Source organism: Pan paniscus, chromosome 18, assembly GCF_029289425.2.
Source record: "Pan paniscus chromosome 18, NHGRI_mPanPan1-v2.0_pri, whole genome shotgun sequence".
NCBI classification, from domain to species: Eukaryota; Metazoa; Chordata; class Mammalia; order Primates; family Hominidae; genus Pan; species Pan paniscus.
The window spans coordinates 63354637-63368901 of record NC_073267.2 but is presented as its reverse complement, the minus strand read 5'-3'; the positions used below and the strand labels follow the sequence as shown (position 1 = coordinate 63368901).

The window sequence follows — 14265 nt, the reverse complement described above, 5'->3', positions numbered from 1 at the left end:
TAACGGGGAAACGTGCACTGCTGCAATTTAATGACAGCCCCATTTGGAACCTCACCTCTTCTACAAGCCAAATATTCTTAACAGGCTTGTGAGCTCTTTATCACCAACAAGAGGGGTAAGTCCTTAAGTCCGCCATGTTTTAAAATGTCCGATTGAAAAAGCAATAGTTTTCAAAAAGCACAGGAAAAGATGCTCGACACCATTAGTCAATAGGGAAATGCAATTCAAAACCACAATAATATACCACTAGGATATCTATAGTCCAAAAAAATGAAAATAACAGGTAACGATGAGGACATAGAAAAATGGGAAACTTTGTGCGTTCTTGGTGGGAACATAAGATGGTGTAACAGACATGAAAAACAGCCTGACAGTTCTTCAAAAAGTTCGACACAGAATTACCATATGACCCAGCAATTCCATTCCTAGGTATATACCCAAGAGAACTGAAAACATGTCACTCAAAAACTTGTACATGAATGTTTACAGCAGCATTATTCATGATAGCCAGAAAGTCAACCCACCAAAATGCCCATCAATTGATTACTGTCCAACAACCCAAATGCCCATCAGTTGATTACTGGATAAATAAAATGTGGCACATCGATACAGTGGAATATTATTCAGCAGTAAAAAAGAATGAAGTACTTATATGCTATAACATGGATGCATCCTACAATCAGTATGCCAAATGAAAGAAGCCAGACATAAAAGGTCACGTATTGTATGATTCCATTTATAAGAAATGTTATAAATAGGCAAATCTGTAGAGATAAAAAGTAGACTGGTGGTTGCTCAGGACTGTGGGGAGAAGGGGGATTGGAGGGTGGCTGTTAACAGATGCAGGGTTTCATTTTTGGGGAAGGAAGATGCTCTGGAATTGGATAGTGGTAACAGTTGCACAATCTCGTGCATATACTAAAAAATCACTTAACTGTACACTTTAAAACGATAAACTTTGTTATATGCAATTTTACATTATATATGACTTGTACCTCAATTTTTTAAAAACCCTAATGACCTTGCTTTCGTCTCTTTTTGTTTGCTTTTTGTATTTACACCTCACTTAGCAAAAAATTTAGGGCCATGGCTTTAAAGTTAAAAAGCACAATTGATTCTCAAAGTATTTGCCATCTCCCTGAATTATCCTCTACCTGGCTTTCTGCTCACTCGAAATGCCCCCAGACGTAGATAGTCAAGCCAAAACCTTGATGAAAAATATGCTAACTTTGGATAATGTTTAGAAGCCTTCTGTTTTGATTTTTTAACATAATTATTGTCTGGGTAAGGCCTGTATTACGAGTCAGTATAGTTCAATATAAAGGGTTTTCTTTTTTTATTTTGAGACGGAGTCTCGCTCCCAGGCTGGAGTGCAGTGGCGTCATCTCGGCTCACTGCAAGCTCCGCCTCCCGGGTTCATGCCATTCTCCTGCCTCAGCCTTCCGAGTAGCTGGGACTACAGGCACCCGCCACCAAGCCCGGCTAATTTTTTTTTTTGTATTTTTAGTAGAGACAGGGTTTCACCGTGTTAGCCAGGATGGTCTCCATCTCCTGACCTCATGATCCGCCCGTCTCGGCCTCCCAAAGTGCTGGGATTACAGGCGTGAGCCACCATGCCCGGCCAAAGGGTTTTCAGTAACACAACAAGTCTAGTCTTCCAAGACATCTACCATTAAATACTTTCCTGAGTGGGTCAGAGAACTTGCCGCTCTGTTGTGGTAACGATGGTTCCACTGCTTTCCCTGCCACTGCCTTCCACAGCCTCTTTCTAGGAACTTTCTACATTCTCATCCCCAGATAAACCCTGAAATTGGCCACTTAGCTCACTCTCTATTACGCACAGCATCTCATGCAGTAGGTATACAAAATGCACAAAAAGATGCTCACTGAATGAAATCATTCTCCCTTTGGAAAGTGGACTCATGGCATGTGCCACTCATCTCTGCAAAAGAACAGAGCTACATGGCCTCCTCCATCATCACTGGTCTGAAATCAAGACTCTATGTTCATGAGAAACTGGGGGAGAGCTTTAAATAGACTAATCTTATCAATTAGCGATAAATAAATAGACGAATAGTGTATAGTGACCCCATCCATTGTTGGCAATAATTAGCATCACCATGATGTTTCTTTGAAAAAAGGAACAAAGAAAGAACCAAACGTAACTACTCAGTTAACATTATGTGCTTTCTTCTTATATTTACAGAAAAACTGCCAGGTTGTAGTAGGAATAAGACTCTGTTCAAGAGTCACACATATATTTAGTACTACAGAGTGCACAATAATCAGTGGTCAGATGCTGACATGGACACACATTTTTTGGAAAAGCATTTTCTCTTAACACTTGATTTACCTACATCACTGAAATGAAGGAGGCAGGCAGAACAAAATCTTTGATTCTCATTCTGACTTCTTCAAGGCAAAGGAAGCCCATTCCGTTCCTGAAGCTAAACTATGAATAATTATCCCATAATAAACAACACCCTCAAAATTTTCAGCCATCTAGGAAAGACGCCAGGGCTTTGTAGAAAATAAACAAGGCGCTGATTTTTATTATATTTTATTTAGAAAGACAACTCGGGTATGGGTACCTTTTCTTTGGAGCACTTTTCAAATGATAATTTCTTCCACTGTCACCATTAAATCTTAATCCATTCCAGCTCCTTGCATGGGTCATTGAGTCTATATGTACTGCTGTTATTTTAAAATGTTTCCCCTTGGTAGGGAAAGAGGGGGAGAAAAGATGTTGAGAGCCAGATGGGCCTCTTCACAGTTCATTTATCAAACCTAATACGCCGGGCCCCACCCTCCTCTCACTCACGATTGCAGTTAAACTTCCATATAATTTGGTAATCATTTTCATTATCAGAGAGTGACCCTAAAGTAGCCTATCCTGGGACACCCGGTCCTTGCAGCTGCTCTTTTTCTGCCTTTTCCTACAGTAGACCCTAAGAACCTCAGAGTTTATTAGCTGCAGACTGACCTTTGGGCTACGCAGGTCAAGAAGGGGTCAGATCAGAGGGCTCGCCCAGTTCTTTAAAAGCTATAACAAGCTGTCCATCAGGCAGAGGGGACTGGATAAACAAAGGCGAATCTTCAGAAATTCTGTCCCACTTCTGTTAACACTTACCCTGCATTCACACAGCTTCTCCCGATGTCCTTTGGATCATTCAACTCTGGGGAAGTGAATAGACAGCCCTAATAAGCCTATTTGGAGAGGGTTGTTTATGGGATTATGAAGCTTGGAGAAGGAAACCCACAGCACTCAGATGTGCCTCTAGAGTCGCTGGGTTGTGTGACACTGTGACAAACTCGGTTACCCCAAGTCATGCAAAATTGACACTGTCCTCAAAAAGCTAAATTACAAGGAACATATGCTTCAGTTTAAGAGACTTCAATGAGTCCCAAACAATGGCTTGGCGCCTGACCTGAGAGACAGACAAATATTTTATAACCAGGTTACAAGTTTTACTTTAAAAATTCTCCCTAATATGATCGCAAATGAACCTGCTAAAGAGAGGTAAAAACCTTTATTACAAAAGACTTATACTAAAGTTATTGCCAGCTGTGGCGGCTCCGTTGACCTAAATTTCTTGAAGTTGTACAATTCATAATGCACTCTCTAATGTGCAATATAAGGTAATTAGAGTCATCTGTATTTAACTTTCAGAGGAAAAAAATTTCTATTATCTAATCTAACTGATCCCTGATAGCTTTGATGAAAGTAAAATACTGTAACCTATTGCTTGGCCTTTGGTGAGTGCTAATTATTTTCTGTCAAAGCACATTTTTCCTTGTGTAATTCCGAAGTACACAATAGGCCAATCTCTAAAACACAGGCTGCTTAGTAAGCACTGCAGTGGATGTTTTATAACTTTCACCACCACCCATTTGACGGCTACTCGAGGCAATGCCCAATTCCAGACAGCCAGATGACACTTTGATGAGGAAAAGAAAGGTGTATGGTAACCGTCTGTTTATACGGATCGCATGGATGAGTCTGTAGATAGGTCACTAAGATGGGAAACATCAAATGGGGGTGGAGAAGTGGTGGGGAGAAGGATTATGGTTATTTAATACTCTGAGTACACTTTTCCTTCTGAGATCTCAAGACAGCAGCCTCTTGAAATTTTCTTTCAGGTGTTTAGTTTTAAGGGGGTCTGCACAGTGTCAGCTGTTAAGCTCTTTCTTTCCTCCTCCCTTAACACAAAGGACTTGAGAATTTTTGTTTCAGTTGCTAGACTACATCAACTTCAACACTGGCTCCAGCTCCTGATTAAATTGTTAGCAGTAAGGGCCAGAAATGCTGAAAGCAGATTCCTTTTAAATAGGCCACTTTGACCATGTTGTCTAATGATTTGGTGTATTAAAAAATTATTGTTAACAAACCAAATGCACTCAACAAAAGACATCCATTTATGCTCTCACTGGGCCACACGGTCTTTGGACAGAAGGGAAGCAGAGGAGATATTACAGGGAAATTCTTTCTTCCTCCCTTTCTATTTAATTGGAATCATCGTGAGGGCGACATAAAACATCAAACAGAGACAAAGAAACCCCTTAGATGTCCACAAACTGATATTCCATTCCTTACTATGTATACTTTAATGAATATACATGCTTAACTTATAATACAGAGAAAATTTTAAAATTAATTATTGAAAGGTAAATTGGAAATCATTTAGTCATTACTTTAGTTGAAACCGTCTGCCACTGGGCAGGCATGGTGGCTCGCGCCTGTAATCTCAGCACTTTGGGAGGTCAAGGCAAGAGGATCGCTTGAGGCAAGGAGTTTAAGACCAGCCTGGGCAACATGACAAGATCCTGTGTCTATTTTTATAAACATTTTTTTCTAAAAAGAAAAAAAAGAAACTGTCTGCCATTTACTCCGACCACACCACCAAAAAGATGGGGGAAGGGGAGGGTGAATATCATTGGGAATTTTAAAATTACTGTTTAAATACAAGTCTGAATTTAAAGATAATACATATTTGAAAAAGCAGCTTTCTGATATCCAATGAAAATAAATACTCATACTGTCTCCTTTCTTGGAAAATGCTCATCTTCAGCCTTGTTCAGACAAACTTATTTTTATGATAATTATTACTAGTAAAGCTATCAATTATTATAAATTCTGTTGCATGAAGTCATTTGGAGAATATTATGTCTATCAATAAATGTTCTTGACTTCCAGGCACATAGAATTTTTAAGCACCAAATAAGACTCTGAGACAAAATATGCCATACCCTTCCTGATTCCTCTCCCTCTGGCTTAGAGACGGATGACAATTCAATAATTTTTACAAACTACAGATCTAAAAGATAATCCTAACATTTGCGAGAACTAGTTCCAGCCTCCCACATATCAACTGTTTTTCAAAACAGAATAGGACCACATGATATTTACTATGCAAGCATCAGTTCTGTAAAAACTGATGATTTAAAGAAAGTTTTCACCAGTAACACCGTTTCTAAGCACAGGCAACTCTATGGAAAGAGACCAGGTTGAAATAAGAGTCATTCCTAGTTGGTCAACCCTAAAAATCGGGTTGATAAATAGGCTACAGTCATCGCCACGTAACAACATTTTGAGGTTTTGGTCAACGGCGAACCTTATATATGTCAGTGGTCCCGTCCCATAAGATTATAACACCATATTTTTATAGTACCTTTTCTATACTTAGCTATGCTTAGATACACTAATACTTATTGTTGTGTTACAACTGCCTATAATATTCAGTACAGCAACATGCTGTACAGGTTTGCAGCCCCCGAGCAACAGACGACACCATATAGCCTAGGTGTATAGTAGGCTATGTCATCAAGGTTTGCGGGGTTCACACAATGGCAAAATCACCTAAGAACACATTTCTCAGAACCTATCCCCATCATTAAGGGATGCATGACTATACTTTCAAGTAATCTGCCCTGCATAGAGTGATATAGGAGCACTATATGGATTTCCCAGACATCTGCTCTAATGAAATAGCAATGCTAGTCTTTTACACTGTTGATTAAAAAGGGTTCTTCAGCATCAGGTACTTATATTACATTATGCTCAAAATGCAAACATTTATGCTAAATGTTATATTTGGGAACAAATTGTGTAAATATACTGATGACGTCAATGGATCATTACAATTAATGTAGGTGCCGTGGGCAGGAAAGCTAACTTTAGCTGAAAGCATCTTAAACGTGCTTATTTTTCATGGGCCCTCAAAGGAAAGGGATGAGGCCAGCCATAAGGAAGGGCTTGGCCAAATATAGTTCTTGTTTGTCAAGAACAACAAATCCCATTTCACAACAGAACTAACCTGGCATGCCATTCTCTCCTCAGGTTCTGGCGTGCAGTGAGCGAGGCAAGGATGGCAGTCAAGATTTCATTCCTTTGTTCCATGGGGAGCCCCTCTCTTTTAACTTCATGAAGCACAGCATTTGTCTACAAGAAATGATCCAAAACAGAGAAAGAAAAAGTGAAAAATTAATAATAAAAAAAAGCCCATAAGCAAATAAGGACAGTAAATCAATGGCTTTTTTATTACAGTTCCCCTGCTAACAAATCAATACAGTAAATGATGGCCAAAAATGGCCGGCATATATTTTGTATTTAATCAATGTACATGGCACATAAGGTAAACTCTAAAGCTCCATTGCCTTAAGTAACACATCAAGATACTGCACATTCTTACTCTAATTTTCTCAGCACACCAATGATTTTTTTTTTTCCTGGGAATTGCCTACCATGAGCTATTATTAGAAATGATTTTCACGTACACTTCACTGTGAGTTGTTTGTTTTGCCTTTTTAAAAAAGAGCAGCCTCTGACTTTCACTCTCTGTTTCCTGCCACCTAGCTGAGGCTTTCTCTGCCTCTCTTATTTGAATCATTACTTTAAATTTCTACCCATGCCAGCAATGTTTTGCGGGGGAAGAAGGGGGAAGATTCACTCATTTTCCTTGCCTGTTGCAAATCAAGATCTTGCAAAGAAAAAAATGGGAACACAAAAATCAGAAAGACCATTTCTTTGAATGAGTATCTCAAAGAACATCTTTAGATTTTTATAGATGTTGTTTTATAATTTAAAGTTAGTGTGGCTTCTTTGGAGATTTTATAACCAAAGCAATTGCTAAAAGGAATGAAATTGCCACTACAATTTCAATGAAATTGTCTGTGTTCTAAGTCATTCAATATATTCCTTATCTAACAGATGCCAATATATTTGTTTACTTAAAGAGCATACCCATAACCTGGTTCTCCTGTAACTTGAAACACTACTCCCTTACTCTTTGATAGCATTTGACAGCGCATATTTAATATCTTCATGACAACCTTGAGAAGAGGAATAGTGAACATTTGTTGTTTCTATTGCTTAAATCCATACCTCATCCCCTATGTCTGGCAACATCACCTAAATCTCTTCTTACAAAGTCTTTTCTTTCATGGTATAAAGTCTTAGAAGGACTGTCAACCAAGGTGTCCTATCTTCCCCTATGAAGGATGTGGGCCAGACCACATTGATTCTTTTCCAGGATTTCAGACTCCTGAGAGGAATGATAAAGAAACAGGGGAAAATGCTGAGGCAATTTATCAATTCCCTTAATTCCTTCCACCCATGGTCCTCAGAGTATCTCTAGTTTCCAGAACTTTCCGAGGCCAGATCATTCGCTTTTCCTTTGATAGTGTCAGTCACCCAATATCCTTTCAATAAAGCCCCATTTTGTTTAAATTCACCAGGGCTGAGTGCAGTGGTTCATGCCTGTAATCCCAGCATTTTGGGAGGCTGAGGCAGGCAGATTGCTTGAGGTCAGGAGTTTGAAATCAGCCTCCCTAACATGGCAAAACCCCATCTCTACTAAAAATACAAAAATTTGCCAGGCGTGGTGGCGTGCACATATAATAACAGCTACTCAGGAGGCTGAGGCAGGAGAATTGCTTGAAATCTGGGAGATGGAGTTTGCAGTGAGCTGAGATCACACCACTGTACTCTAGCCTGGGCAACAGAGTGAGGTTCCATCTCAAAAAAAAAAAAAAAAAACCACATCAGAATCTGTTTCTGTTGCTATCAAAAATGTTAACTGATACAAACAGGTAAGTCAGAAAATAGTACCTCCATTGTGAAGAAGCCTGGATAATCCACCGGACACTAGCCAGGAAAAGGACCCTGATTCTGCCTCCTATCCCAGTATTCCATCTACTGTGCTGGAAGATACGCCCAGTTGGACACTCAAGCAGCTTCTGTGGCAACAACATTTTCAGCCCTCCAGCACAAGGAGGAACGTTCAGCTTCTCTAGGTAATTCCAGTGCATGAAACCCAGGATCCACAGGTTGCAAATTCAAATACTCACTGGGCCAGGCACATAACATGAATGAGTTAAGCAGAGGTTACTGAAAGACAGCACATGTTCTGCCTAAAAAAGGCACGCACTATTCAGATCCAGCCAGCCCTGACATTCAGAAAAGCTGGCTCACTGATGCTAGATTCATGAATTTTCAAAATAAACAAGAAATCTGGTATGTGCGTGTGTGTGTGTGTGTGTGTGTGTGTGTTTAATGTAAAAACTGATTTTTGTAAATCTTGTAAACTCATTAAAATTTTTTTAAAAAATACCATGTGGGTCAAATGAGAAACATCAATGGGCTGAATAGAACTTAGGCAGCTACCAATTTGTGATCTCTAATCTAAAAGATGTCTAATTTCAGAGAGGTCTGAGCATTAGCGGGTATTCTAACAATGGTACTACTCCTTGTCTGTGACACCCTACTTCATGTACTTAAAGTTGAAAGGAACCTCAAAAAGTCAAGTACTTTATCGGCCAGGTGCAGTGGCTCACACCTGTAATCCCAGCACTTTAGGACACCAAGGTGAGTGGATCACCTGAGGTTAGTAATTCAAGACCAGCCTGGCCAACATGGTGAAACCCCGTCTCTACTGAAAATATAGAAAATTAGCTGGGTGTGGTGGCAGGCGTCTATAATCCCAGCTATTCGGGAGGCTGAGGCAGGAGAATTGCTTGAACCCAGGAGGCGGAGGTTGCAGTGAGCCAAGATCGCGCCATTGCACTCCAACCTGGGCAACAAGAGCGAACCTCTGTCTTAAAAAAAAAAAAAAAAAAAAAAAAGTCACATAGTTTATGGTTATATCTGTGGATACATATTATTTTACCAAAATGCAAAAATGCATCAAATGAAAGACAAAGTAGACATCTAGCTAGCTAACATGATCAAAACAAAATTTTTCCCCCCTGTGAATCTATTAAAATGTTTATTTTTTAAAGTCATTTACCTCTTCCTTGCCTTTCATATCATTTACATTTTATCCAGGGGCCCTTGTTTTCCATAGGCTCTGAACAGCCTCTAAGAGGGGAAGGATATAAGAAAGAAAGTTTCACAAAGAAAGGGGATGTTGCCCGTTTAGTTCAACACCGTATCCCCATTGCCCACAAAATATCTGTCAAATCAGTGAATAAAGAAGGGACTTGAAAAATAAGTATTACAAAAACAAAGAACAATGAAGGCTATCTTCTTTTAAGAACTATTACATAAATTATAAACTCATAAAATGGATAAACTAAGAAATAGTTATGTGCTTTATCAAGGAGCTCTTCACTTCACAAAAGGATGCACTCTAAGGTTTCTTTAAATAACCAGATCCTCTAGAAGTTCAAGAGTTTCCTAAACTTCAGTTATTCTAGCACATCCTCATAATTCTTGCCATATTTGTATATGAACTATGTAATACAGTATTTAATATTTTTCTTTAAATTGACTCATTTTTCATAGTAATTTCTAGATAAAAGTAAAAAAAGAAAAAATGATACTATGATAATTGGCTCATTTTTTAAAACTATAAGTTCACTTCAAAAGAAAAATGGTACTTATAAATGAGAAGATAATTGACCTGGCGTGGTAGCTCAGGCCTGTAATCCCAGCACTTTGGGAGGCCCAGATGGGTGGATCACAAGATCGGGAGATCGAGACCATCCTGGCTAACACGGTGAAACCCCGTCTCTACTAAAAATACAAAAAATTAGCCGGGCGTGGTGGCAGGCGCCCGTAGTCCCAGCCACTCAGGAGGCTGAGGCAGGAGAATGGCATGAACCCGGGAGGCAGAGCTTGCAGTGAGCCAAGATCGCGCCACTGCACTCCAGCCTGGGAGCGAGACTCTGTCTCAAAAAAAAAAAAAAAAAAAAAAGAAGATAATCATAAAAGTAAATATAAACAAACTATATATTTATTTCATTCTAGATAGATACTGTTGCTTGCTGAAGGCTCTGACACTAAAGCATGCTCCCTCTTTGTAAAGGAAGATATTAACAAGTGGTGGAGAATAACGATGCAGCAGATTTAAATGAAGCCTTCCTTGACATAATCACGTAAACAGATGGAGCTGAAGAGAGAATCACTGCCTCACAGTGTGGTCCTCATGTGCAGAGTCCCCAAGTGCCACCTAGCATCACCCTGTATCACCTGTGGTCCACATCTCACATTGTGGGTGCACTTCCCTACTGCAATGGTTTTTAAACACTTTGCAGATAAAGCTCTTTTCTCCCCAAATGTATCCTTACATGCAACTCCCAATATATACAACAAACAAAACTGGAACAGTTCTCTTTGAAGCTGGTATGGAGGACCTAGAAGTCCTCCCTTTGTTTTGGGGCATCTTCTCAAAGCCCCAAGGCACTGCAAAACACAATTTGCCAACCCCAACCCAAGAGCATCTAAAATAGCATTTAAGTTTTTAAAAGTTGAGACACTACTAGGAGGAATGCAAAATACTACCATTCTGACAAACGGTTTGGCAATTTCTTATAAAGTTAAACATACATTTAGCATATGACCTAGCAATTTCATTTACAGGGATTTATCTAAAAAAATGATAACATGTTCAAACAAAAACATGTACACAAATGTTTACGGCAACTTTCTTCATAATCACCAAAAACTGGAAACAATCTAAATGTTCCTTAAAGGGTAAATGGATAAATACACGGTGGTACATCCACACAACAGAACACCACTACAGCAATAAAAAGGGCTGAGCAACTGATGTATGCCATCACTCAGCATCTCAAAGACATTATGCTCAGTGAACAAAACCACTTGTTTGACATTCTGGAACAGGCAATACTGTAGGGACAGAGAACTGTAGGGATTCGGTTGGGCAAGACGCAGCATAAGGGAATTTTTGAGCATGATGGAACCATTCTGTACCTTGATTGTGGTGGTGGTTATGTGAGTTTATACAGACATTAAAACTCATAGGACATGTGGCTCATGCCTGTAATCCCAGCACTTTGGGAGGCCGAGGCAGGTAGATCATCTGAGATCAGTAGTTTGAGATCAGCCTGACCAACATGGCAAAACCCTGTCTCTACTAAAATACAAAAATTAGCCAGGTGTGGTGGCATACTTCTGTAATCCCAGCTACTCGGGAGGCTGAGGCAGGAGAATCGCTTGAACCCAGGAGGCATAGGTTGTAGTGAGCCGGGATCATGCCACTGCACTCCAGCCTGGGCAACAGAGCAGACTCCATCTCAAAAAAAAACCCAAACAAACAAATAAAAACCATAAAAAACCTATAGGGTTGTATACCAAAATAAGGCCAATTTTATTGTATGTAAATTTTATAAAATTTAATTTAACTCAAAAACTTCATTTGCATCACATTTTTAAAACAAGAAAGAATGCAGAAAACAAGTTTCAAGTAAACACATCTAGCAAATAAGTAGTAAAAATATAAAGAAATATAACTTAACGACAAACAAATTCTGTTACAAAAAACTATTTTAATATTAGAAAAGGAAGGGTGAACTTTGAACATTCAAACTCTAAAATTTAGGGTGAAAAGAAATTGCACAAAAGGAAATTTCAGTGTCAAAAGAGCATTCTTTTTACAGGGCAATTAATGTGATATTTTTACTCCTTATAATAGTGTCGGCTTTTCAAGGGTTGACTTCCCCAGGAAATGTTTATAGACCATTTTCCCATTAGTAGTAACATAGAACTGTCTTCAAACAAGTAACAATTTTTAAACAGTCTCCTATTACCAAAAACACATTCTCCCTCCCCTCCTCCCAAAATACAGGAGAAAACCCCCACAGGTTAGGAAACGTGCACTGGTGGCTAAATTTCATTTCATTAGGAAACGTGCCCTGGTGGCTAAATTTCATTTCATTAGTACTTTTTTTCAATAGAAATCTATGGAAATGCAGGCCAGATCAGAAAGAACTAAGTATTAATATATTCTTTAGAGTGCTAGCTGCTCAAATCCCCGCTGTCACCTCCTAGCTGTGGGTCTTTCCCATAACTCCAAATGGTGATAATAACAGAACCTCTCCACAATTCTTGTATTAGTTGCCTGGTACATATGCCATCATGATTATTATTGTTTACTTTCATCTTAAACTCTGCCAATCTACCTTGTCCTAGGTTATGCTAGTTTAACAAAAGGATTCCTGAAAATGTCTATTACTTTAAGTGGAAAAACTTTAAAGGAAATCAGGCAACCACTGAACAATCACAACCATAAAATTTTTATGTACCAGAAGCCAGAGGCATATCTTTTTGTATATCCCTAGTGGTGGAAAATCTTTATCTCTTTATCCTTTGAGGGTGGGTTTTATTTTTAGAACAAGTTCTGATTTCACTTGATCTCTCTCCATTAGTGGACACCTCTCTCTCCTGGGCCAGTGCCCGACACTAAGCTGGTCCTTCTCAGTCTCCTGTATGCCTTTCCTCATTCTAGGATGAGGAACTGTTGTTATCCCAAGGTCATACCTTTCATCCTCCTCGCATCTCTTCGGCTTGCTCTCTCTCTGGGTGATCTGCCCTTCCAATGGCTTTAAGGGTTCCCTGTAGACTGTGGATATCTCTACGCTTCTACCTTCAAGCGGACCTTTCCACTAAGCTCTGGTCCCATACAGCCAACAACTGACTATCTTCCTTAAACATACTGCCTCAAACATAAGATTTGACCTTCAGCTGTCCACATTTGAACTATTTTTGCTCTCCTTCCACTGTATTTCCCTAGAGTGGTGACTGCACTACTATCAATGCAATAACCCAAACTAGAACCCTAAGAATCACCCTAATCTTCTTCCCTTTCCTTTCCTGCACTGCCTATACCTAAACATAAAAAATCCTGTGATTCTTCTCTCTTCAATATGACTGAAACTTACCCCTTCCCCACTGCCATAGGCTTAGTTCAGGCCCATCTCTCTTCTGGACCATGTAATGGCCTCCAAACTGATCTGTCTGTGTCCATCTCACCCCTTTCATGAATTTTCCTGCTTCAAGAGTGATCTTTTAAAAGTATATGTCCAAACATGTTACTTCCTCTTAAATAATTCAGCATCACTTATAATAGTGGTTTTTAGGCTTTCGTCATGAAGCCTCAGTGCTTCCATGAAGTTTCTTAGGGTCACCAAGGAGACAAGGAGCTTTGGCTTCAAAATCCCACCTAAACCAGAGCACCTTTGTTTATACATGCTTCGGTTATTGGCATTTGGAGGACACACACAAAAAATGATTTTTTTTTTAAATCCAAATTCCTTAGCCTGGGGAAAAAAAAAACCCTTTTGATACAGGTCCTGCTTACTTCTCATATTTTATCTTCTATCATCTTCTGTTTCATATAAAACTGTAATTCCCTAAAAACACATGGCTATTCTATACTATACTTCGATTTGTACCTTTGCCATATAACTTTTCAGTAACTACTCACTCTTCAAGAAACATCTCAAAAACACCTCCTCTGTGAAGTCTTCCACAAACTACATCCTTCCACCAAATTAGATGGAGCTGATCATTCTCTTTATGCACCACCATGTCGTACTCCATTGCACTTACATATTCATTTAAATTTTTCTCTTCCAGAGTGTGGGCTCCATTAGACCAGAAGGGTCCAGGACCATTTCTTAATAATCTCCAAGGTGCCTAGTATGGCAACATGCCACGAAAGTGGACTCCTGACGGATACTTTGGAATAAATGAAGCCAAATGACATGCTGAAACATGTCTGGGGAGTGAAGCTAACGATCAGGCCAGAGAGCACTATTCAAGGTCAAAAACAGTATGTGAAACCAGCTGTGATTTGATTCAAACTATTCCTGAAGATGAGTCTAAGAACGGGGTCGGAAAAACTATTTTTAAGTAACAGAATCAAGAAAAATGAGTATATGCCCTTGGTAGGTGACTACTTAAAAGGACAATACTCATTTGGATGGACGTGTCTAAAAATATACCCTCCTAATATGAGGGTATGT

The 14265-nt window shown here is 39.3% G+C and overlaps 1 protein-coding gene across 6 annotated transcripts in view; it reads right to left on the bottom strand.

Moving 5' to 3' along the window:
- Positions 1–14265, bottom strand: part of FTO (FTO alpha-ketoglutarate dependent dioxygenase) — a 404110-nt gene that overhangs the window by 169083 nt on the left and 220762 nt on the right. For 4 of the 6 annotated variants that reach the window (XM_024925915.4, XM_024925916.4, XM_024925917.5 and 1 more), the window contains exon 8: positions 6315–6439. The exons of the other annotated variants lie outside the window; for them this stretch is intronic. In XM_024925915.4, coding sequence (XP_024781683.1) covers positions 6315–6439 — 125 coding nt within the window. The remainder of the gene's footprint in view (positions 1–6314; positions 6440–14265) is intronic. 6 annotated transcript variants of the gene reach the window in all.